This window comes from Tupaia chinensis, unplaced genomic scaffold (genome assembly GCF_000334495.1).
Source record: "Tupaia chinensis unplaced genomic scaffold, TupChi_1.0 Scaffold144276_1, whole genome shotgun sequence".
NCBI lineage: Eukaryota > Metazoa > Chordata > Mammalia > Scandentia > Tupaiidae > Tupaia > Tupaia belangeri.
The window spans coordinates 2,678,531-2,704,683 of NW_006204133.1; the positions used below are offsets into that span (position 1 = coordinate 2,678,531).

At 47.9% G+C, this 26,153-nt stretch overlaps 1 protein-coding gene across 1 annotated transcript in view; it reads right to left on the minus strand.

The window, feature by feature from the left end:
- Positions 1–16,514: 16,514 nt before the first annotated feature.
- CRACDL (CRACD like) overlaps positions 16,515–26,153 on the minus strand; it is a 165,068-nt gene continuing 155,429 nt past the window's right edge. The window contains exons 9-11 of the mRNA XM_006166588.3: positions 20,566–20,753; positions 19,389–19,533; positions 16,515–17,346 (exon numbers count right to left, since the gene is read on the minus strand). Coding sequence (XP_006166650.1) covers positions 17,207–17,346; positions 19,389–19,533; positions 20,566–20,753 — 473 coding nt within the window. The 3' untranslated portion in view covers positions 16,515–17,206. The remainder of the gene's footprint in view (positions 17,347–19,388; positions 19,534–20,565; positions 20,754–26,153) is intronic.

The following is a 26,153-nucleotide window of genomic DNA, read 5'->3' on the forward strand; positions in this document are numbered from 1 at the left end:
CAGGAAGAAGTCAGAACAGTCTTTGACCCTTATCACCCTCACGGCAGTTAGGGATTCTTCTGCAGAGCATGAGATGAGGTAGGAGACAGGGACCCTAAAAATATAGTTAGGGTATGGGCCCAAAATGGAATAACAAAATGGCTAAGCTTTGAGATGGAGACAAAGCAGCTCTGCAGCTTGCTCTTTGAGAGACCTCTTGCAGCGGTGGCTCAGTGACTCACCTAGGCAACCTGACCTAGACTCAAAACAAAGGCTTTTCCTGGCCCCACCACCTTCCAAGAGGAGGATAAGATAATGGTTTTCATGGCCCAAAGCTTCTAGACAAAGAATCTCCTGACCTCGGTCCCTACCCCAAAATTAGGAGAATAATTTAATCCATCCAGTGCCCCTCCACCAGGAGGGGAATGCATGCACAAGCCACCTAGGCAACCTGACCTAGACTCAAAACAAAGGCTTTTCCTGGCCCCACCACCTTCCAAGAGGAGGATAAGATAATGGTTTTCATGGCCCAAAGCTTCTAGACAAAGAATCTCCTGACCTCGGTCCCTACCCCAAAATTAGGAGAATAATTTAATCCATCCAGTGCCCCTCCACCAGGAGGGGAATGCATGCACAAGCCCTGCCTAGAACAAGTCCGGACAAAGCCCTTCCTGACCCAAATAAAAACCCCTTTTGGGGACCCCTTTTTTCCTTGACAACCCATTTTGGGACCCCTCCCTTCTTGGAAGCTGTGTTTTTTCTTTGTCTCTTTTATTAAACTCCCTTCTTTGTTATACCTAAAAACAAAAATAAAAACAAACAAACAAACAAAAAAACAGCAGGTGGGGCCAGCAGGTGGCATGGTGATTAAGGCACTGGACTCCCACATGCCTGACCATGGTTCAAGGCCCTGACCTGGACCTTGTTTTCTCACTTTCTCTCTCTCTCCCTCTTGCTGTCTCTCTCTGGTGAGCACACTTGCCCTATAGCAAATTAAACTAATAATAACCATGAATAAATTAAATAAACTTAAAAAAAAAAAAACAGGCAGGCTAAGATAGAGAACAGACACACGTTTGCCTTGCACTCTTCCCAGAATTCTACTGGAAATATTGAAGAGTGGAAAGAGATGGAACCATTCCATTAGAGAGCCGAGAACAGAAGTGAGTGCTGCAGCTGATCAGGTTTTGATATAACGAGGGAAAGTGAATTAGAAGACATTGCTGTTTCCTGTAACAGAGTCAGCCACCACTTAGAAGATACACAAGGGAAAACTGCAGTCTTGCTTCCTCAGAATCTCTAAATTCAGAATCTGCAGGAAAGTGGAAAGAGGGACAGAAATTAGATGAATTCAAAGAAGGTCTCTATGGGACCAGCAGTTGGTGTAATGGCTATGTCGCTGGACTACCACCTAGTCCACAGTGGCTCGAGTCCCAGACCTGGTGGCTTAAACTCATGCTGGGTGCGTGTGTGTGTGCGTGCGTGCCCAAGATCCCAAGAGGAGAATGGAGGAGAAGGGATTGTGGTGTGGCCATCGCCCCTGGGGGTGATTTCTTGCTTTCTGTCTGTCTTTCTGGTGAGCGCACACACTCTATAGCAAAAAATCTCTCTCTCAAAAAAAAAAGGAGGTCTCTAAAGCACTGCAGCCCTTCTAGGCAGCAGGCTCCTAGTGCCAACTTCGAATATTCCCCAGGCTAACTCAGGATAACTGCCACTAAAGAAATAGCACGGTAAGGATGGGTGGGTGAGGGCGAGGCCCACGTGGGTGTTGGTACCCCACACCAAAGGAGAGTCTTCCTGGTTTGGGCTCTGGGAGGTAGGAGGGAGTAGCTCTCTCCCGCCTACCCACCCTAAAATTGAGCCTACTGGTTGACCTTCCCTGCCCAAGGACTTTGGTCCTCTTATTCTGGAAGAAGAGCTTGGGGAGAAGAGGGAGACACAAGTGGGAAGGAAACCACAGCCACTGCCCAGATCAGTCAGTCTGGCTTTCATCCGTAAATACTAGTGGACTACCAAGATAGCCTTGAGGAAAACCAACAGCTTCAAAGAGAAAAAGAAAGACATGCAACTCCAGGATGACTCCTGGGGAAGGAGAGAGGACTCGAGGAGAGGGTGCTCGAGCGCTGGGCGAGGTCATGGCTTCAGTGAAGCCACTGGAAACAAGCAAGAAAATACAACAGAGAATAAGAGTTCTTGGAGATTATTGGTAAGATCACCAGAATAAGAATGAAAATGGAAATGCTGCATGATGTGGAGTATGTGCCAGAGTACGAGAGAAAACCACCCACAAGGCTTTGACACACGGAACATTGTCTGTGGGGAGAAAGATTTAGTACTAGTGGCTTACGGTTATTTATCCAATCACGCTACTTCATTCTGCTGTGACTAATATTTACATAATTTAAATATTGTAAGTGCTGTTCCTTGGCTTGCAATCTTAGAATCAACTGGCAAAGCACCAAAGACCTAGTTAATTTACAAAACAGAAGGCAAACATTATAAGACGGGAATTGTTAAAGTAACAGTGCCACCGACAGTAGACAGGCATGGATATGTAAGAGTGGAAAGTGAAGAAATAAAAACATCTCCACATCACTGAGGGGAGATTGAGAGGAATAGTCTCCATCTTTTAAAAAGAATTATTTTATTTTATTTATTCATTTATTTTCATTTGACCAGAGAGAGACTCACAGAGAGAGAGAGAGAGAGTGAGAAAGCAAGCCACCAGGTCCAGGACTTGAACCGTAGTCAGCCATATGGGAGTGTCCAGTGTTTTAACCACCATGCCACCTGCTGGGCCCCCAGAGTAGTTTCCTTTCAATGGAAAAAGAAACAGCTAAGTTATTTTTAATTTTCTAGAGAGCATGTGGGCTCACCAGAGAGAGAGAGGGAGAGGGAGAGGGAGAGGGAGAAAGCATCCCCTGCAGTGGTGCATGGTGATCATGCCACAATCCCTTCTCCTCCATTTTTCTATCCTGTTGGGATTTTGGGAACACATGGAAATATACATGTGTTCTCAAGCTTCCAGGACCAGGATTTGAACTGTGGTCAGTCATGTAGGTTCCAGCTCCCTTAACCACCAGGCCACTGGGCTTGGTAAAATGATAAAGGTCAATAAACACAAAAACTAAAAATATATATGTTCATAAAAGGCAACTCTTGGAGCGCTGTGGAAGAAAGAGGTAATGTAAGCCAGGTAATTTTTTCATGTTTCATAGGGAGGACTCAGTAGATCCCATGTAAAATTACTTAACCAAGAAATACAGTTAGAAGCATGCTGTCTAGAATTAAGAAGTAATCGCCTAAAGAATAATTGTATAAAATCGTTATATGTAGCTATTCTGGAGAGTAAAACTGCTTCTTGGAGTACAAGACTTATTTTTCATTTACTAGTATTCTATAGCTTGAGAGTCAGCAAACTATGGCCCACAGGTTGGCTGCCCATTTCTGTAAATAAAGTTTTATTGAAACACGGTTGGGGGGGTGGGGAGAGGAGAGAGAGAGAGAGAGAGAGAGAGAAAGCAAACCACCAAGTCCTGGGCTCAAACCGTGGCCAGCCATGTATGAGTCCAGCACCCTTAACCACCCTGCCCCCTGCCGTCATTTGTATTTTGTGTGACTGACTTCATGTCAACAAAGGTAGAGTTGAGTAGTTGTGACAGAGATGGCATGGCTCACAAGCCTAAGTAATTACTTTCTGGCCTTTTAGAAAAAAAATGTTTCCTAGCCTCTACTACAAATTGTAACAATAAAAAAAGTGTGTGTGGGGAACCAGCAGTTAGCGTAAGGGCTATGTCGCCGGACTCCCATGTAGTCGACTGCGGTTTGAGTCCCGGACCCGGTGGCTTAAATCTCACGCCGGGCACGTGTGCATGCATGCCCAAGATCCCGAGAGGAGAATGGAGGAGGGATTCCGGCGTGACCATCCCCTCTAGGGAGTGATTTCTCACTTTCTGTCTCTATGTCTCTCTCTGTCTATCTGGCGAGCGCACACGCCCTATAGCGAAAACCTCTCCAAAAAAAAAAAAGGTGTGTGTGTGTGTTTATCTTGACTTTAAAGAAGAAAACTAAAGTGAGGGGGAATCTAAACTTCCCACTTTCAAGATCTATTTTCAAACCACCATGAACTCGAGCACTAGGTTATAAAAATCTCCACATCACTTCTTTTAATTCTTCAGTGGTCTCCAATCACAATGCATTTGATCCACCATGGAAGTTGTGAGATGAAGCTGATCAGAGAGGAAGCAGTTTGCTATCTGCTTAATTTCTGCCTAACAAAGAGCCCAGTTTTTCAGGTCTGTGTCAGTTTTCACTTGATTCCTCAAGACAATCTTGTAAAAAAGTCTTTTTAAATCAAAGGAGCTACAAGTCAGAGAAATCCAGGAAAGTAAGGATTGTAATTAAGGTACTACTGCCAGACTGGCCCCATGGTCTAGTGTAAAGGGAGCAGGATCCCATGTGGCCATCTATGTGGTTCAAATCCTGGTCCCGGGTGCTTAAAAAATATTCTGGGCATGTGTGTGGGCCCCGAATCTGCCAAACTGGAGAAATAAAGACGCGACTACAGTATGATCACATCTTATGGGGGCAGGAGTGTCCCCCCAACCCCCTACTATCTCTCTCTGATAAGGACACAGGCCCTCTTCCAAACAAAATAAATAAATAAACAAAACTATGAAACAACCTTTAAAAGTATTTGAAAAGGGATCAGAAGTTGGTGTAATGGCTATGTCGCTGGACTCCCATGTAGTTGACCATGGTACAAGTCTCAGACCTGGTGGCTTAAACTCATGCCGGGCGCGTGTGCGTGCGTGCCCAAGATCCCGAGAGGAGAATGGAGGAGAAAGGATTGTGGTGTGGCCATCTCCCCGGGGATGATTTCTTGCTTTCTGTCTCTCTGTCTCTCTCTGTCTCTCTACTGAGTGTTCCCTATAGCAAAAACCCTAAAAAAAAAAAGTATTAAAATAAAAAGATGCTATTGCCAATCAAATAAATAGTAAATAATGTTTGAACATAGCAGATTAGGGAGATAAGGACAGGAATAATTCCAGTGTGGCTGAGTGGAGTCCACAGTGTTAATTAACTTATTGACTGACACGTGTCTGGTCTGAGGAAACAACTCAGTGCACCATGACTGAAGTCATAATGAAGACATAAAGACAAAACTGTAGTCCTGGGACATTAGCTGTATGTGGAGGTGCCTTTCCTTTCTTTCTTTCTTTTTTTTTAAATAATTATTTTATTGAACTTTATTTATTTATTTATTTATTTATTATTTCACCAGAGAGGGACAGAGAGACAGAGAAAGAGAGAAAGTGGGAAAGCAAGCTGCCAAGTCCAGGACTCGAACTGCAGTCAGCCATGTGGGAGTCCAGCGCCCTTAACCACCATGCCACCTGCCTGCCCCTGGAGGTGCCTTTTCTCTGACTGGAACATTTTTGTTTGTTACTGAATTTTGACACATTCAATAATGAAAACTGGAAATCTGAATGGGTTTATTTAGATTTTACCTACGGCATTGCAGTAATTGAAGCATCAGTGCAGACTTCCACTTTCAGCTTGGAGATATAGAAAGCTTGAGAGTTGCTGCCACCCTTACGATAAGAAAATAGCAAGACAAACTACAAATAGCTTATCCTAGACCTGTTAGAGAACCGAGGTGGCAAGGTGAAATAGGACCCGAGCATTTGCTCACCTAGGAAGTGGTATGCATAAATCCATAAGATGATCTGTGGGACCAGCAGTTGGCGTAATGGCTATGTTGCTGGACTCCCACATAGTCAACCATGGTTCAAGTCCTGGACCTGGTGGCTTAAACTCACCCCAGGCACATGTGCATGTGTGCCCAAGATCCCAAGAGGAGAATGGAGGAGAAGGGATTGCGGCATGGCCATCCCCCGGGGGTTGATTTCTTGCTTTCTCTCTCTCTGTATCTCTGTCTTTCTGGTGAGCGCATGTGCCCTATAGCAAAAACCTCTCCAAAAAAATAAATAAATAAGATGATTTGATGAGACTATTTGAATAAATTGCTAATGTCTGGATGAAAGAGTGAGGTCTTCCCTTGCAGGATTATCCCCCCAGGAATTTTATCAGGTACTCACAGTTAAAATTCTGGAAAAGCTTTCCCATGGGATGGCTGGAAGATGAAATAGCAGCCACCGCTCAAACTGGTTCTACCCACGTCCCTAGTCTTCCTTGCGGAACAAACGCCCTAATATACAGGGGGAAGGATGACAGAGCTGTAGCCTCAGGTTGCTGGTGGAATCCAGCTGCAGCCAGGAAGGGGACTAGATAACAGAAACCTTTGGCTCTCAGGGAGGAGAAGGAATGTTTGTGAACCTTTGAGGCCCAGGTTCACAGTGCCTGCCTAAGACTGAGGATTAATCAGCACCTCAGAGAATGCCCCACCTGTCCCGTTCCTCCGCACTTGTGAGCGCGAAGCTGTGGAATACAGCTGGGAGAGCTACAGCAGACAAATTCTCCCAGGGGAGCCCTGGGAAGACCCAAAGGCAGATGGAGATCACATGTTCAGGAGAGCCTTCTGGAAAACCAGCCCACGTCATACACAATAGAGGGACTTGAAGCTCCCGGGGCACTGAAGGTAAAGATGACGCAGAAGCACCTCCATCTTTGAACTTTTCATGACACTGGCTTCCGCCTTTTGCCCCAGTACATAGAGTGATTAACAGTCTTATTGTCTTTGCTAACTAGCCCGAAACACCAGACGCTTCCCGGAGTCCTGGGGACCATTAAGCAAGGTCTGGAGAGTGCCATTAGCAATTATTAACCTGCCTGATTGAGCTTCTGTAACTGCTTTGCATAGGGACTCACTCCCTTTACCCTCCATCCCCTCCTCACTTTCCATTGTAATCACCATGTCAGCCCCAAATTGATTGTGATCTTTGCCTCTATAGCACCCCTCTCCTTTCACTCGGGGCTGCAGGGGTTTTGAGATGAGTCTCGCAGTCGGCTGGCTTATTAATAAAGAACTCTTATGATTTGGCTATGTCTGGATGTCCTCTTATTTCTCGCTGATTAGACCATAACAATGATACCAAGAAACTTCGTGTCAGTCCAACTCTTTTTTTAGTTTTTTTTTTTTTTTTTTGCTATAGGGTGCGTGCACTCACCAGACAGAGACAGAAAGACAGAAAGCGAGAAATCACCCCCGGGGGGGTGGCCATGCCACAATCCCTTCTCCTCCATCCTCCTCTCGGGATCTTGGGCACGCACACACATACACCCGGCGTGAGTTTAAGCCACCGGGTCCAGGACACAAAGTGCGGTCGACTACGTGGGAGTCCAGTGGCATAGCCATTACGCTAACTGCTGGTCCCAGTATCAGTCCAACTCTTGACTAGATTAATATAACTCCTCACACTAAAGGCTGAGGAGAAGGTAATGCAGGTTCATGTCTAAACAGAAAAGCAGTTACCTTAATATTCGCCTTAGTATTTATGGTCCTGTGTAGGACATCCAGCTTTCAACAACAACAACAGCACAATCATGCGGCATAGAACAAGGTAAGAAAAGGTCTAGGGGCTAGGAGGTGGTGCAGTGGTCATGGCTCTGACCAGCCACATGGCTGACCATGGTTCGAGTCCCAGACCCAGTGACTTGAAACTCATGCCGGGGATGTGTGTGTGCATGCCCAAAATCCCAAAAGGAGGATGGAGAAGTGACTGTGGCGTGGCCATCCCCGCAGGGGGTAATTTCTCACTTTCTCTCTCCCTGTCTCTCTGTGTCGCTGGTGAGCACACGTGCCCTATAGCAAAAATCAAATCAAATGGAAATGCTAGGAATAAAACAAAACACAGTTACAGCGATGAAAAGAGCTTTTGATAGACTTACAGAAACTGAAAGTAAAAGGCTAGAGAAACACCATGTATACATTCACCAAAAAGAAAGCTGGAGCAGCTATAGGATTGTCAGAAAAGTCGTGATGCATTTTTACATAGAGAAACACAGGAAAAATACATCATGATTTTCCAACAACCCAATACATTAATTTTAAAGAAAACTTTAGAGCAAGGAAGATTATCAGGGATAAAGAGAGACACTACATAGTAACAAAGGGGTCCTTCTCCAAGAAAACAATAATCAAAAATGTGTTTGCACCTAACAATAGACTTGAAAATACACAAGGCAAAACCCAATAGATTTAAAAAGACAAATAGACAATACACAGATTCACTCTTTTTCCAGTAAATGATAGGACAAAGAGGCAGAAAACCAATAAGGGGAGGGGCAGCAGATGGCATAGAGGTTATGTCGCTGGACTCCCATGTTGCCATGGTTTGAGTCCCCGATCCCGGGTCTTGAAACTCATGCTAGGCTTGTGTGCATGCGTGCCCAAGATCTCCGGAGGAGAATGGAGGAGAAGGGATTGTGGTGTGGCCATCTCCCCAGGGTGTGTGGGGGGGTGATCTCTCACTTTCTGTCTTTCTGTCTCTCCATCTTTCTGATGAGCACATGTACCCTATGGCAAAAAAAAGAAAAAAAAAAAGAAAAGAAAAAAAATCTCAAAAACAAACAAAAGAAAATCAATAAGGAAATTGTTAAAGTAAACTATTCTGGCCTAAAATGGCCCCTGTACTCCCACATTTGGATCCCTCTGGATAAGCCAAAATCATACCTGTTAGGCTGTCTGCCACCCCCCAATCCCAAGCTGGTTACTGGGTTACAGCCAATCACGCTCATCACATTTCAGTCAGTCACAAAAAGCCCACCTTTTGGGCTGGTTGTGCAGCCTCCTTCCACCTGTAACAAAGATCTCTCTACCTCACTCCTCCACTTAGGTTTTTGTAGGACGCTCCCCCTCTTTTTTGGGGGGTGGGGTGGGGAGAGGTTTATGCTATAGGGTGCATGTGCTCGCCAGAAAGACAGAGAGAGACAGAGAGACATAAAGCGAGAAATCCCCCCCTAGGAGGAAGGGCCATGCCACAATCCCTTCTCCTCCATTCTCCTCTGGGGATCTTGGGCATGCATGCACACACGCCCAGCATGAGTTTAAGCCACTGGTCCAGGACTCGAACCGTGGTTGGCTACATGGGAGTCCAGCGACATAGCCATTACAGTAACTGCTGGTCTCTAGGACACTCTCCCTCTTCACGGCACAGGTCACTTTCCCATTCCGCACACACACATTCCCTGTAAACCTCGCGGTTAGCTGTAGTCTCTTGGAAGCCATCTTCCAGCAGGTTGTCCGATCTAAACTGCCCACTCTTGGTTTAAATAAACTCTGTTAAGTTTTCGTTTGTCTAAATTTGTTTTTAACAGTATAAATGACCCAAACAACACTATCAACCAATTTGATTTAATTGTCATTTATAGAACATTCACCCAAGCAACAGCACTTCCTGAGCACATTGAATGTTCACCCAAAACCCAACACATCTTCTGGGCCACAGTGTGCTGGTGCGAGAGTGTTACATGTACCATGTAACTTGGGTCTGACATGTGCCATAGAAGAGCAGCCTTGGACAGTCTGAAATCCTCCTCGGTATTTCTTTCTTTTTTTTTTTTTTTTTTTGCTTTAGAGACTTTGCCAGAAAGACAGAGTGAGAGAGAGAGAGAGACAGAAAGTCAGAAATCACCCCCTAGGAGGGATGGCCACATCGCAATCCCTTCTCCTTCATTCTCCTCTTGGGATCTTGGGCACGCATGCACATATGCCTGGCATGAGTTTAAGCCACTGGGTGCAGGACTCAAACCACGGTCGACTACATGGTAGTCCAGTGACATAGCCATTACACTAACTGCTGGTCCCATCCTCAGGTATTTCTGATTTCTTTTTCCTGCTCCCCCTTTCTGTCTCCCCTGTCTCTCTACCCTCACTTAAAAATGTTGAGCTAACTTTGACAAACAGGGAATGAGTCAGGGAGGCATGAGTGTGACTGGAATGATGTTTTCTTACAGACTGACCCAATGTGGACGCGCCCATGTACCTAAATACCTAGTTTGTTCATCTGTTTGGTAGATCTGAATCTCCACTCTGCACCAGGTAAGCCACTGTGCTGCCGTGTTGGGGATGCAAAGGAAAAGATGGCCCTGCCGGAGCTGGGGAGATGACTTGCAAAGGGAGTCATTTAAGGGAGTCACTGAAGCAAAGGGACTTGCTTCTGCCATTGAACCATGGCAATATCCTGAGGACTGGTGAGGGGCACAGAGACTGAAGTTCCTGGCAATGAGAGAGAGAGAGAGTAGAGAATTTACAAGTAAAGATTATTCTCTTTTTCCTAATAAACAGTCACCTGCCAGAAGTACTGAAACTTTTGCTCAAACAAGCTAGCTCAATGTGTGGCCTACCCCTAAGGCTCTGAGCCAAGAGCTCCCTGATACCAGCTCAGCCCCCGAGAGGCAACCCTGACCTAAATGTAGACCACATTAGACTTGTGTATGAGTCTGTGAGAGCTGCTGTGAAAAATACCACTGACTGGGCAGCTCAAACCACAGAAATTTAGTTTCTCATAATCATCAAGACTAGGGGTCAGAATAAGGGGGTGGGTAGGATGGTTTCTTCTGAGGCCTCTCTTCTTGGCTTGGAGATGGCCATCTTCTCCCCATGTCTTCACGGTCTTCCCTCTGTGTGTGTCTGTGTTCCCCTCATTTAGACACCAGTTATTCCAGACGAAAGCCCTAGTGACTTCCTTTTACCTTAGTTAACTATTTCAAGACCCTGTCTCCAAACACAGTCACCTTCGGGCACACAGAGGTAAGGACTTTATCAAATAAATGTTGAGGGACACAATTTGGTCTATATACAGCTTCGAAGCCCAGAGTCCTGTGGGGAGAGCTCGTCAAGTGAGGAGAGCTTGAAAACCTCCTATGGCAGGTTTGGAGGTGTCCAAGGTAGGCACAGAACTTCGCCTGTCAGGGCAGGAGCTGCTGGGACTCAAGCCCCTTGCAGTTGCATTCAGGGTCCCGGGTGACCCAGGACGTATCTGGCTCCAGCTCTACTTGGCCACTTTGAATTAGGGCTCAGTCTTACATCCTTTGCAAACTCCCTATGTGCACCATCAGTGCACATGCTCCGAGAGGACTGGTAATTTGAGGTGAGGGTCGTACAGGCTGCTCGCACTCAGCATTGTTGAGGTCGTTCAGCTGTGGCCTCATGGGAGCTTGGGCAGCCCACCTGCGGGCAGCACCTGATCCTCACAGGTGAGATACTAGAGGGGGTGACGTGGGTGGGAGATCATGAAAACCATCTGAAAATCTCCCTCTGCCCCTCCTTGCGAAGAAAGAGGATCTAAATTTAAAGGCTTCTGCTTCTGAAAAGTTGGGGTTATTCTGTCTAAAGGATTCCCTAATGATTCGCTTCTCATTTCCTTTGTCTCAGTAGCGAGTCTGCATTTCCTTAAGTTTAATACCGGAATTCGTACTCCATGGAGAATCTATGAGGGGCAACTTGTTTTTAATTGGATCGTAACTAAAGGTTGAATTTTTGCTTTTCTGCAAATGTAACAACAACTGCCAAACTAGGCACTCGGCTGGGAGGGCGATGCAGGCTTTGAGGCCCGTGAGTCTGGAGACCTCTGGCCTCACTGCAAGTACGTCAGGGTACTCTCCGGAAAGGTTAATAAGGAAGCTTCTGGAGCACACCCCAACAACTGGCCTGGCTATTACCGTTTTTAACAATCGTCTGGGCATCGTCACACGTCTGCCTTATTTCCATGCTGATGAGGATGAATTCCCAGCAGAGAAGGCAGGAAGGAAGCAAGACAATGACATGCAGCAAATGTCAGCCGTCGCCTCAACACCTGTGTCACTGCCCGCAACCGTGCATTCAGCCGCGGAGCTTCCGCTCTTTGGTCCTAAAAAGCCTGTTCACTAGGAATTATTTTCATCTACCAAGGAATAAGTAAGAATCCCTCCTACCTCCTAGGGGAGTGAAATGGAACCAGCGGGAAGATTCAGAGGTAGATTGAAAGAACAGATCTTTTCTCCCATCAACACATCCAAAGAAAAGAGAGCAGAAGGCCCCATTTTCTGGTTCTGCATGGCTTCCTTCTCTTGGTAAAGATGCTCTCAGGGCCCTCTGGACAACGGCATTCCACACAGAAGCCTACTTGGATTATTCTGGATGACTACTCCTTACCAATAATGAGCATGACAAGCAACACAGAGTGTCCCTGCCGGAGCTGGCAGATGGTGTGGGGTTAAGGGCACTGGATTCCCATCCGCGGTTCGAGTCCCAGACCTGGCAGCTTGCTTGCTCACTTTCCCTCTCTCTCTTTCTGTCTCTCTCTGGTCAAATAATAATAATAAATACATTTAAATAAAAATTATTTAAAAAAAATAGAGTGTCCCTGCCAGAGAATACTACAGAATACTACACCTTGTTGAGTTCCAGGCTGGGCAGGCCGTTCAGTCACACGTCCTTTGAGAGTGAAGATCTGCACAGCCTCCCCCACTGGCTGGCTCACTGGCTGGGTGTCAGGGAGCTCACTCCTGATCACACATCCTGTCCCATAACTGAACAACTCTCATGGTTCAAAATTATTTTCTTTTCTTTGCCCTTCTCTTGAACTTTCATTTATGGTCCTGCTTTCTTCCCCGTAGGGTGGCACGGAAGTCAGTTTTCTCTTCTGCCCTCAGACAGCTGATGAAGACACTCCTCCTGCCTCCCCTTGGTCTCCGAGTCACACACACCTCCCCCAAGTCTCACCTACAGGATACTTCCTTACTTGCAATCCTGATTGTCCTTCCCTGAACCTCCTCTGGGTGAGGGATGCACGGCACTTCTGCCACACCCCATGAGCCAGAACTCCATTGCAGGGTGCCGGGTAGAGGTAGGCCTATGCGTTGGGTGGTGGCTGGTCGCAAGGCTGGCAATGCAGTTCTGGCTGGAAAACCTCTCTCCTGCTTCTGGAACAACTCAACCTTATGCACGGGGCTTAGTGGTCTTTGAAGTACTGCTCTAGCTTTCTCGGCCACACAGCCTAAGACAAACTGCAGTTTGGGAGATGTTAAGCTGTCTTTCAACTTTTCTTCCTCGGTTTTCCATTGAAAGCAGATGCGGGGGCTGGCCAGTGCCGCAGTGGTGCCCTCTGTGCTCTGTGGCTGGCCCACAGGGGGGTGGGGGTGTGGGTTCTGCGTTTGCATCTGGAGACTTCCCTGAGTACACCCGGCACACATGTGGCCATGACCTTGGGCAGGCTGAAGCTGGGGGTAGGATGCAACGTGAAGACCGTGTTGGGAGTGCTGCCCAGCTCTCTCTAATGCACATAATAAAATGAATTCACATCTAGAACCCACCTCACCGAGTGCATTTTTGCAACATTTCAGGAGCACATATATTTGCTCAGTGCTCTTCCTTCTTCTCACTGACTTCCTGACTATGAAATAGAGAAGCATCTTCTCCGTGTGCACGAGGAAGCTTGGCTGTCCTCAAATTGGCAGCTTCTCTTGAGTTACATTGTAGATCATGACCATAGTCTTTGAGTTAAAGTTATTCATATCTGGGGGACCAGCAGATGGCCTAATGGTTATACCGCTGGATTCCCACATGGTCGACCACGGTTCGAGTCCCAGGCCTGGCGGTTTAAAACTCACACAGGTGCATGTGCATGCCCAAGATCCCAAGAGGAGAATGGAGGAGAAGGGATTTTAGTGTGGCCATCCTCCCTGGGGGATGATTTCTCTCTGTCTCTCTGGCAAGCACATGCGCTCTACAGTAAAAATCTCTCTCTAATATATATATATATATATATATATTACTCATATTTGAGCTTCTGAAACAAGGCCAGATATATGGGAGTTCTTGGTTAGAACATATTCGTCACAAATTCAGTGTGAATATGGGTGTGCTTTAAGAGAATGCAATGAATAGGTCAACTTGATTAGGAAGAAAACTGTCCCAGGACTTTTTCAATAAAGGTAGATTTGATCAATCTCTGTAAAACTAACAGCTAGAAAAATAATATTCATAAAGATAGAAAACATCAAATCGAATTACAATATATAACGAGACTGTACTGATTCTGATGGCTAAAAGCCCACATCTACACATATACCCATGGAGACTGGCTTGTTCAAACGGAACAAATAGAAACTGCTTTAAAACACAGAAAGGGGAACCAGCAGTTGGCTATGTTGCTAGACTTCCATGTGATCGACCGAGGTTCGAGTCCCAGGTCTGGCGGCTTAAACTCATGCCTGCCGCGTGGGCGTCTATGTCCAAGATCTCAAGAAGAGAGAGGAGGAGAAGGAATTGCAGCGTGGCCATCCTCCCCGGGGGGTGGTGATTTCTTGCTTTCTGTCTTTCTGATGAGTGCACGCGTCCTATGGTAAAAAAACCTCTTAAAACAAAGCATAGAAAGGAGTGTAACTGTGATGGTGCGGGTGGTAGTGCACTGATCTGCAGTACTGGAGGCCAAATGGCCAACCATGAGTTCAGATCCCAAGGTCACCTCAAACACTCTGGGCACTTGTACCCGGGATCCTGACTAGTTGGAGGCTAGAGGAAGGGGATTTCTGTGTGATGAAACCTTGTCAAGGGTACCTGTCTCTTTTTCTCTCCTGCTCTCATAAAATAAAATAAACTTAAAAAAAAATCAGGTAATTTATAACTGAGACATAATTTTTTTTTGGGGGGGGGGAGAGGTTTTTGCTATAGGGCGCGTGCGCTCGCCAGACAGACAGAGAGAGACAGAGAGACAGAAAGCGAGAAATCACCCCCCAGAGGGGATGGTCACGCCACAATCCCTTCTCCTCCATTCTCCTCTTGGGATCTTGGGCATGCACACACATGCGCCCGGCATGAGTTTTAAGCCACCAGGTCCGGGATGCGAACCGCGGTCGACTACATGGGAGTCCAGCAACATAGCCATTATGCTAACTGCTGGTCCCACTGAGACATAATTCTGAGATTCCAAATATATGTTTTCCTTCTGCCTGACTTTTTCACAGTCTACATTCATTGGCCATACTGGCTCATGCCCAGACAACCCAGTTTTCAATAGAAATATGCAGATTAGATTAATTATATGCTCCAGAACTTTTTTTTTTTTGAGAGATTTTTGCTATAGGGCGCGTGCGCTCGCCAGACAGACAGAGAGAGACATAGAGACAGAAAGCGAGAAATCACCCCCCAGAGGGGATGGTCACGCCGCAATCCCTTCTCCTCCGTTCTCCTCTCAGGATCTTGGGCACGCACACACACGCGCCCGGCGTGAGTTTTAAGCCACCGGGTCCGGGATGCAAACCACAGTCGACTAAATGGGGCTCCAGTGATATCTCCAGAACTTTTTAGTAGAAGTTATTTTATATTAAACATACTCTGTATATATTGTTCCAAAGAGATGAAAGGAGAAAAGGGGGGGGGGGACAACCGGCTTTGTCGCCTGTTGCCCCAAAATAAACCCAATTTCTTTTTTTTTTTTTGGAAGAGGTTTTTGCTATAGGGCGTGTGTGCTCGCCAGACAGACAGAGACAGACAGAAAGCGAGAAATCACCCCCCAAGGGGGATGGCCACACTGCAATCCCTTCTCCTCCATTCTCCTCTTGGGATCGTGGGCACGCATGCACATGCGCCCCGTGTGAGTTCAAGCCACTAGGTCTGAGACTCGAACCGTAGTTGACTATGTGGGAGTCCAGCGACATAGCCATTATGCCACCTGCTGGTCCTCCACCAATATTTCTATTAGGAAAAAAAACCTAAAAAGCCCCAAACTTCAAAATCAACTTTAGGAAGTATTTTTAATGATTATTATTTCTTAAAAAGATTTTTTTCCCATAGGGCTTGTGCACTTGCTGGAGAGAGGCAGAGAGAGACAGAGACAGGGAAAGTGAGAAACCATCCCCCCCGGGGAAGATGGCCACACTGCAATCCCTTCTCTTCCAGTGTCCTCCCAAGATATTGAGTATGCACGTACACATACCCAGCATGATTTTCCAGCCACCAGGTCTGGGACTCAAACCACACGGTTGACCATGTGAGAGTTGAGTACCTTAACCACTACACCAACGCTGGCCCCTAGGAAATGTTATTTTATATTAAACAAAATGTTAATGTGTTGTACCAAATAGATGAAAAGAGAAAAAAAGACCCTACATTATCTTCTGTCTTCCAAAAAAAGAACCCCCCAATTTTTATTATTATTATTTTTTTTTGGAGAGGTTTTTGCCATAGGGCGTGTCACTCGGCCAGACAGAGACAGAGAGACAGAAAGCATAAATCACCCCCCAGGGGGGATGGTCACGCTGCAATCCCTTCTCCTCCATGCTCCGCTCGGGATCTTAGGCACACACGTACATGCGCCTGGTGTGAGTTTTAAGCCACCGGGTCCGGGACTCGAACTGTAGTCGACTACGTGGGAGTCCAGAGACATAGCCATTACACTAACTGCTGGTCCCATCCCCCCAAATTTTTATTCAGCAGAGGGAACCTCAGAAAACCCAAAGTCCAAAATCAACCCAATTGAGACTTTAAACACGGTATATATGAAATGAAACACCACGCACTGCACTTAACTCAGTGTTGGAGGATGATCTCAAAACATGAGGAGAAATTACAATTACACACACTCCAGGGGCAGGTTTGAAACCTTTTATTAAACAGGCAATGCATTGTGCAACAGTGAAGGACACAGATGCCTAGTGGAAAAGTTTAAAAATTATTTTTGGAAACGGTCTAGGAACTGATGAACCCTGCTCTGTTCCTTCCTCTCCTCAGAGTGGCTCTCCTCAGGAAAACAGAACGTTTTATAGCTGCTCTTGGAAACGGCATCCCTGCTTTACCGTAAATGTCACGCCTAGTCGTAAACATGGAAGGAGAAGATGGGATCTACAGGCAGGACAGTGAGTGACCAGGACATGGGCTGGTCTCAGGCGGGAGCACAGACACCCGTCCTCCCGGATGGCTTCTCTCCTGGTCTTGCAGGACGTTCTACTGAGGCGTCCACACCTCATTTTCATTTTTTCCAGGTCCAAGGCCTCCTTATCAAGGGAAGCTAAAAGACTCACACACATACTCTGGGCACAGGAATTCATTCCTGGGTTTTTCCAGTGCTGAGGCCCCTCTGGTCAGACTTAGGGCTGTGCGTTTGTTCTCTTTGTTTTGCCTGCTTCCTTCCTCTTCCCCGAGCTTCCTCTTCCCCGAGTTGGTCATAACTGGATGACCAAATCAAGCTTTAGTTTCACAGTTTGTCTGCCAGGATTTATTGGCAGTTTTTAACCAAGTGGCCAGTCACCGTGGTGGCCGTTCTTTAAGCAACGTACTGCCAGCCTATTTTATAATCTGGGGCATGTCGCTCCAGGCTTGAGATTTCTTTCTCGCAAGTTCCATCCAGGATGGCTGGTCTGCACTGGCGTAGCTGGCTCTCTTCAGCTGATGCAACTCCTTGTCCGTCATCGCTGCAGACTGAGCTGCTGGAAAGGAGACAAGACCAACGGGAACATGAGAAACAAGTCTAGTTGTTCACTTAAGCCACGCGCTTTTCTTTCAATGTTTGTCGAGGTCTTAACTGGGTTCTCGGACATAAAATTCTTTAATGTGTAAACATATAAAGAAGATTAGGCATGTGATATGTAATTTATGTGATAAAAAGGTTGAAGAGGAGAATCAAAGAGTCTTAGCAAGGCTGTGAGGCAGGAGAAACTTCCAGAATAAGACTATAGGAATGCTGGAGATGAGTTGTACAACAATGTGACGACACTTCACAGTACTGAACTGTACACTTAAAACATGGTTAATGTGGTCAGTTTTCTTTTGTGTGCCTGTTAACACACTTCAAAACAAACAAAAATCTAAAAACACTGGTGCCAGCAGGTGACTTGGTGGTTAAGGTGCTGGATTGTCACATGGCTGACCATGGTTTGAGTTCCAGACCTGAAGGTTTGAAAATCACACCCAGCACATATACATGTGTGCCCAGAATCCCCAGAGAACAAAGGAGAAGGGACTGTGGTGTGGACGACCCCACTGGGGACTAATTTCTCACTTTCTCTCTGTCTCTCTCTCTTTCTGTATCTCTCTGGTATGTGCATGCATCCTATGGGGGAAAAAAACTAAAAAAAATACTGAAACATGCAATAACAGAGGTGAATCTCAAAAAACACGTGCTCATTGGAAGACACTGGAGGGACTAAGCAGATGGCTTAAGGGTTACATTGCTGGACTCTGGACTCTCGCGGGGCTGACTGCAGTTTGAGCCCCAAACTCAATAGCTTGAAACTCATGTTAGGTGGATACATGTACATGTATATCCAAGATCCCAAGAGGACAGTGGGGGAGAAGGGACGGTGGCATGGCCATTCCCCCAGGGTGTGGGTGGGTGATTTCTCACTTATTCTCTGTCTCTCCAGCAAGTGCATGCACCCTATACCAAAAAATCTCTCTCTCTAAAAAAAAAAAAAAAAAAAGAAAGACACCAGATACAAAATGACTCCTATTTTATTAATCTGTTTATAAGAAGTGTCCAAAAAGGCAAATCTATAGAGATAGAAAGTAGATTAGCAGTTGTACAGAGCTAGGAGTAGAAATGGAGATTATAAATGAACATGAGTGGGCCAGCCAGATGGCATGGTGGTTAAGGTAGCTGAACCCTACATGGTTGACTACATGGTTTGAGCTGCAGACCAGGAGGCTTGAAAAACATGCCGGGTGTATGTGTATGCACAAAGTCCTGAAGGGAGAATGAAGGAGAAAGGACTGTGGCGTGGTCATCACTCCAGGGGGTGCTTTCAAGCTCATCTCTCTCTCTCTCTCTCTCTCTCGGTGCCTTTCGGGCAAGTACATGCATCTTCTAGCAAATTAAAGAAATGAAATAAATGGATGTGAGGTTTCTTTTTAGTGTGAAGGAAATGTTCTATAATTAGATTGTCTTGATTGTTGTACAACTCTACAAATACAGTCTCACCGCGACTATATACTCACTGAACCGTGTACACTTCAAATAGGTGGGGTTTATGATCATACATAAATTCTCAATAAAAGCTATATAAAAAACACAACTCAACATGGCAGGTCCAGCCTGGGGTGCAGTTGTAGCAAACTGAACTGCAGGGCTGCAAGTCACAAGGCTGACTGCAGCCCAGATCCCCAGGGAAGCCTGAAAACACACAGGAGCTGGGGAGCTGGGGAGCTGGGAGCTGGGGAAAGGGGACTGCAGCGTGATGAGACCCTGTCGAGGGTGCTTGTCTCTTTCTCTCTCTCTCTCCCTCTCTCATGAAGTCATAAGTGCTGTCTCTCATTAATGAAAAACAAATAAAATTCAATGTGGCAACTACAGTGGATTCTAGACAGGAAACTGCAACTTATCTGCTGTGAGGATCTTCAGTGAATTAATGCAAAATAAATCATTTAAAAAATTCAATGCGGCAAATAATTCAGAAACAAACAAACAAGCTGCATGAAAGATCTAAGAAAGGGATTTCCGAGTGGTCGGTAGCGCTTGCAGATTTCATACCCAAGTTCTGCTGGGACAGTGAGATTCCTCTCTGCAGCCCCTCCTTGAGGTTGAGCTTTGCCCCTTGCCTCCGGTCCACGGCAGGCTTAGCCGGGGTTATCAGGAAAGACTTGCTGCGGACAAAGTCGGCTTGCTTCACAGGCTCCTGTCGGGACAAAAAGAGACGTGTGCTGTCCAGTAACCTGTGACTGTGGCAGGGGTGAATAGGACAAATGAACGAGCAACAGTCTCCCCTTCCAAGGTGCGGCTCACTGACGTGGAGCTGTCGGGTGTGGGAGCTCAGCTGTGCGCTCAGCCTTAGCCTAGGCTCACGTTGTGTCATGGCTGCTTCCCTGCCCCTACCCCTGGCCTCAGCCCAGATGCTGGATGGTGGGGACCCCATATGAAAGTGAAAGCAAGTGGTGTTTGGAAATAATTCTGTGATTTGTGGTGATCATAGTTGCCCCCAACTGGTTAATACTTCTTTGGTAAATTCCTCAAGGCTTCACGGGTCTTCAGGTCTGGGCACAATTGCAGTTTTGGCTTAAATGAAGGCTGCCCTTCGTTTAACCGCAGGCTCAGGCTCCCTTCCTGTACAGCTGAAACATGCTAGTGGGTTTACTGTAGGGGCGACTGTGGGGACCCGAGAGCTGCTCGGCCTGCTTCCAGACGGAGCTGTTTGTAGTCCTGAGTGCAAACTGGAACCCCAGGTTCCAGCCGTGCAGCTCCAGGTGAGAAATGGGGACCCCAGCAGGCAGCAGTGTAGCAACGGGAGCAGGGCTCGTACACCACTACACGATGAGCCACGCCAAAGCTGCTGACGCCATGGCCGGGTGTCTAACTGAGGAGCTATTTTAACCTCCCTGCTTCCATCTCTCCAGAGGCCAAGCTGCGTTGCCTAGGAGTCAGGGACCTGCTGCCTAAGTGATTCTCACACTTCTTTCTCTGGGTCCCTGGCAGCTCAGCACACAGGGACAGGGAGCCTGCTCCACCACAGAGGTTATAATTGGTAAATGACTGGTCCTGCTTCGCTGACCCTCGGCCACTCATCAGCAGTCGCCACAGGCGACAGCCTCTGTGAAACACATGCTGGACCTTGTGTGGTCATCACACGGGCTCTGCCCTCAGTCCAACCTCAGCCCCAGCCCTTGGGGCAGCTTCCTCCTGCACCCGTGGAAACAGAATTTGCTGTAAGCACCTGGGCTCTCTCGGGCACCTTGGCTTGCTTTCCAGTTTCTGACTTCTGGGTGCGTGTCCCAGGCTTGTCTTCCTGGTTGGGTGGCTGGTCCGGGGCCCCCCGCCGCTTCTGCCGAGTGACGGTGACCCAGGGTGGTGTGGGCTGCCCGTTGGCTCCAGGTCCTGTTGCTGTAGGAGGCAGAACCTTTTCTGTGGGGAGAAGCAGGAGGTTATGCAAAATTGTGCTTTTCCCTCTGCAGTTTCACCTTTGACTTCTGCCACACACAGAACTCCCACTGCTCTGCTGGGGTGGCAGCAGGTGGGAAGGAAGGAGGTCCGGGAACGTCTCTGGGCGGACCGTTACTCTTCTTAGGGGCACCTTGTTTTCTTTTCAAAGATGCATCAAAGAGAGGAGGTTCCTCTTGTCTAAGCTCCTGGCCCCCAGTAAAAAGCAACTGCTCGAGGGACTAGCAGTTAGTGTAATGGCTATGTCGCTGGACTCTCATGTAGTCGACCATGATTCGAGTCTCGGACCTGGTGGCTTAAACTCATGCTGGGCGCATGTGCATGCATGCATGCCCAAGATCCCAAAAGGAAAATGGAGAAGAGATTGTGGCGTGGTCATCCCCCCTGGGGGGTGATTTCTCGCTTTCTATCTCTCTCTCTGTCTGTCTGGCGAGCGCACGCACCTTATAGCAAAAACCTCTGCAAAAAAAAAAAAAAAAAAAAAAGCAACTGCTCGATAAGGTCGGCATGCATTACAACCAACCTGCCAGCTTCCTCCTGCAGTCCTTTCTGGAAAGAGAATAGACTAAGCCTGTAAACAGATATAATCCTGTCATTTTGAACCTGTACATACCACCTGATCCCTGATTTGCACGGAAGTTGTAGATACAGTATTGTTCTTGTGTTTTGAAAACTAAGCATAACCCTCCCTGGATGCAGAGCGTGCCAGCCTAAACTGTCTACAGTTCGCTCCTCCATGCTCTAAAGAAAGGAAAAACAGCATCTTTGAAATGTGTTTTGTTGGATTTTCTTCCACATTAACGGTGTTTGTATTTGGGCAGCAGGACTGAGGCTCATTCCCCCCCTCACTTCTCAATTCTTTTGCATTTTCTTATCTTCTATTATGGGAATTTATTTCCCTCATCAACAGAAATTTCATCCAGGAAACCTATGGATGAAATGAGTGGCTTCGTACAGATACATTCAAAGGACAGAATCCAAAGGTTCCCCAGGAGCCTCCTCCTGCGTGTTTGCTCGTCTGCAGACGTTTGAAACAAAGGCAGAGACCCACCACCCGGCCCCGGTCCCTTCCCAACATCCTGGCTGACAGGTGCAGTGTGTGCGCCCCGCTGCACAGTGCACCTGTCAGCCAGGTGGAGGCAGGGCCCGTCCCAGCAGCACCTGCGACCCCAGGATGCACTGATGTCATTGTTCTTTGCAACCTGACACGCTCACCCTGTACAGGTTACGGGTTTTGCCTTTGTTTCTGCTTCCGGCTCAACCTGGAGTTCTTTTGTCTCAGTCCCCTGTCACCAAAGAGGGGTGACTTTGAAGACTGCAGTCTCCCGCTGGGGTGGAGAAGGGCTTCTTGTGTCACACATAGACAGCTGGTGGTCGGGCAATTCTTGCCCTGCTGCTCCCGGAGCCCCCCACCCCCAACTGGTTCCCGAAAGCCTCGCTCCGTCTGATTTGCCCTTGCCCCCATGCTGCCTTTTCAGTCTCTCCCTGGCCCCTGCCTTCTTCATTGCTGCTTTGCAAAATGCTTGGGTCCCCAGAGCATGAAGAAGGCAAGTGTCTGCCGAGCCTTGCTGCCCTCAGAAGCCCCAGTCTTCATTCTCTACCCTTAGCTCCAAGAGGCCCTGCCTCTGTCCCAGCAGTTCCTGACCCAGGTCAACCCTGTGCTCTCCATCCTCCCAACAAGCATACCGTAAATCAGGCAAGCGCCGCCCTCGCCCTGCTTCACCCCTGCACCTGTGATGGCCACACTGCCCCTGGGGTGCCCTCCTGGGCTGACCCTTCCAGCCTCTGGAGGCCCTTCTCCAGGTCCTTGCCATTTACTATTTTTTTTATAAGTACATGTATTTTATTTGTCATTATTATTGTTATTATTTTTATCTTAAAATTTGCTACAGGGTATGTGTGCTCACCAGACAGACAGAGAGAGGGAAAGCAAGAAAACACGCCGCAGGTCTGGGACACAAACTACGGTCAGCCATGTGGGTCCAGCACCCCAACTCCCATGCTATCTACTGGCCCCCTGACTTTTACCTTTAAGCCTAGAATTCGTCCGTGTCCCTGACCCTCAGCCTTCACCTTCTCCTCTCCAACTGTCCTCTCTCTTCCACTCCTGACTCCTGTTCTTTTGCTCAGATCTCTCCCAAATGTATAACTTGCCCTACTTCCTATTCTCGGCTGGGGGCCAACATTTCTTTCTTTTTGGAGAGGTGTTTGCTATAGGGCATGTGCTCGCCAGAAATACAGAGAGAGACAGAAAACAAGAAATCACCCCCCAGGGGGCATGGCCATACCGCAATCCCGTCTTCTCCATTCTCCCCTTGGGATCTTGGGCACGCACACACATGCGCCTGGCATGAGTTTAAGCCACCGGGTCCAGGACTCGAACTATAGCTGACTATGTAGGAGTCCAGCAATGTAACCATTACACCATCTGCTGGTCCAGGGAGGCCAACATTTCTACTCCCCTGCTCCTTCCTCCCATTCATCCACCCAGTATTTGCTATGGGCAAGGACTGTGTTAAATTCTGAAGTGGAAAAATAAACAATGAATTGTTCCTTCAAAAAGATCAAGGTCCAGTGTGTGCGTATGTGGTGGGGACAGGGGTTTGTGGGGAGGGTGTGTGGAGGCTAGATAGGAACAGCCCTGATGGAAACTGAAAAAGGCTACAATTTACAAAGTGCTGTGTGGACGCAGGGCGTGACACTGGTGGTCGGAGGTGGGGCTGCGGCCTAGGGTGGGGACCCTGAGAAGGAGAACAAGCCCTCAGGGCTTAGGGAGGGCAGCACACAAGGAAAGGCCTCCCTGGTGAAGATTGAGGAGGTGTATGCAGACGGCCCAGAGGGGCTGAAGGGCAGGTGTTAGGGCAGTTGTCTGCTCTGTCTTTTCCCTCCTGTCCATATGGGGAGCCCAGGAGTTTTCTACCACGGGACACTTAGGAGGTCGTGTGGAGACTGAGACTGGCTGGGCAGTTGGGAGGGAGGCCGTGGCCACAGTTCAGAGGGTGACGAGGGACTGGAACTCCTGTTCTGAAATCACTGTGGCTTTTTCCCCCAGCCCTGCCCGCTGCCACCTCCTCTGTGCAGTCTGTTCTGTTCAGCTGGGCTGGAGACCAGAGACGGGGGTGGGGGAGAGAAAGAGGGAAAGCAAGCTGGCAGGTCTAGGACTTGAACCATGGTCAGCCATGTGGGAGTCCAGCACCTAAACTACCATGCCATCTGCCAGTCCCTTGTGTAACTTTCTTAAGACACTTACTCTGGGGCCAGCACGTGGCATGGTGCTTAGAGTGCTGGACTCCCACATGTTTGACTGCGGTTCAAATCCTGGACCTGGCAGCTTGCATTCTCACTCTCCCTCCCTCTCTCTGTCTCTCTGGTCAAATTAAAAAATGATGATGATGATCAATAAGGTTAAATAAAATAATCCTTAAAAAAAAAAAAGGCACTTTGCTGTGTTTGCTATTAGAAACATTCGCTAGCTGGCCCCAGGGAGCCATACCATCAGTCAGAAGAACCTACTTATTTAACACACGCACACCGCGAGCTATGTACCAGGCAACGGTCTAACATTAGCTACTTACAATACTGTTTCTTGTTTTAGTCCTTGTGTACAGAACTCAGTAACTGCCTGGCACACGGAGGGTGCTTGGTGACTCCATGTTTAACATAAAATCTAGTTCTCAGTAAGAATTCCAGAGACTCCTCATTGCCTCTGTCTTCCTGTTTTGTTCTTTTTTTCCCCCAGAGGGTGCATGTGTGTGCACCAGAGAGAGAGGTACCTGCAACAGGGCCTGGCCAGGCTGCAATTCTTTTTCCCTCTACGTCTCCATGCTTTCAGGACCCTGGGTACACATACAAGTGGGAAGAGTGTTTTTCAAGCCCCCAGGGCTGGGATTTGGCTTGTAGTCGGCCATATGGGATCTGGCTCCCTCTGCACAGTGCCAAACTGCTGGACTACAGGACTGGCTCAAGATTCTGACCTTTTCACACAAGGTCCCTTGCTGTTCTCCTTGGGTGTCTTCCTACTCTGGCCAGCCGTGGCCTCTGCCCTCTCCTGGCCTGCAGTGTGTCTGGGCAACCATCCTCTCAGCTCTGGTCAGGGCCTTCTGCTGCCTCATACCGGCATACTGGAGAGAAGGGCCTCACCCTGGGTTTGAATGTGTTACCCTGGGCACAGCAGAGTGTCCATGCTTCTGTTGAGACCAAGAGCTTGGAAGGAGACAACTTCGATCCCCAGTTTTAAATCTGAGCAGATGGAGGCTGGCAGGTGGTGTAGTGGTTAAGGCGCTTGACTCCCAACAGCGGTTCAAGTTCCGGACCTGGAGCCTTGCGTTCCTCACTTTCCCTCTCTTTCTCTTTCTGGTCAAATTAATGTAATAATAATAATGATAAATATAATACTTCTTTAAAAAGAAATGTCTTAAGTATGAGCAGACAGCAGCTGTTAGTGCCACAGGGGATGATCCATTCTGCTCTGCGCGAGGGTCTCGGGGCCCTCTCTGACTTCCACTCGGCACCCCCATTGGAGGCAGGGGCCCTGGGACCTGTCCACATGTTGCCTTTGGGTGGGAGTGGGGTGGGGTGGGAAGAATAAAGACACAAGCAAGGTTCAGGAAGGGCTGGTTTCAGGGCCAGAGACCTGACAACAGGACAGCTCTAAAGCATTTGGGGTCAAGGTTGCACCATCAGGCTTGTCTGGAGCACATCGCTGGCTCCTGGCACCCTCACAGCTCAGCACAAGGTCCCTGATACTCCTGTCACTCTCACCAATGCGGCATGAGACATGGTTCTGGCAAATTCCTCATGCTGTATACTTGGATTATTCTACCTGATCCAAAAGAAACATTTTCAAAATCAGCAGAGGTTACGTGGAATGTCATATGCATTGTTACCAGATCACAGGAAGAGGTGGCTTTAAGAGAAAGCTGGGGACTGCCCCCCCACCAGGCTGCAAGGATGGCGGCCTCTGGGGACCATGCCTTGGGCAAATCAGCTTCCCCCTGTTTTCTCACGGAAACTGTAGTCTTGTACACAATGCAACTATGTTGGGCTTGGCGAGAGGCCGATTTTCCTATCCTTATTCCGAGAGCGTGCTGGCAGAGTTCTACACCAAGGGCCGGAGAATCACCTGCTGCCTGGCCTGTCTGTGGGAGCATGGTTTGTGGCAGTGCTGTGTGCCTCTGTTCATGCACAGAACCCCAGGCGTGAGTGGGCGTCAGAGCCCGGGCCAGCCGCGACAGTGGCAGAAGGCAAAGGCAAAGGCACCGCGTGCGGACCAGGCAGCCACCGCACTCTAATCGTCCATTTCTCTCCCTTTCAGTTTCCAACTGGTTTCCCTCGTGCTCGTCCCTCCTTTCCTACCTTCCTTGC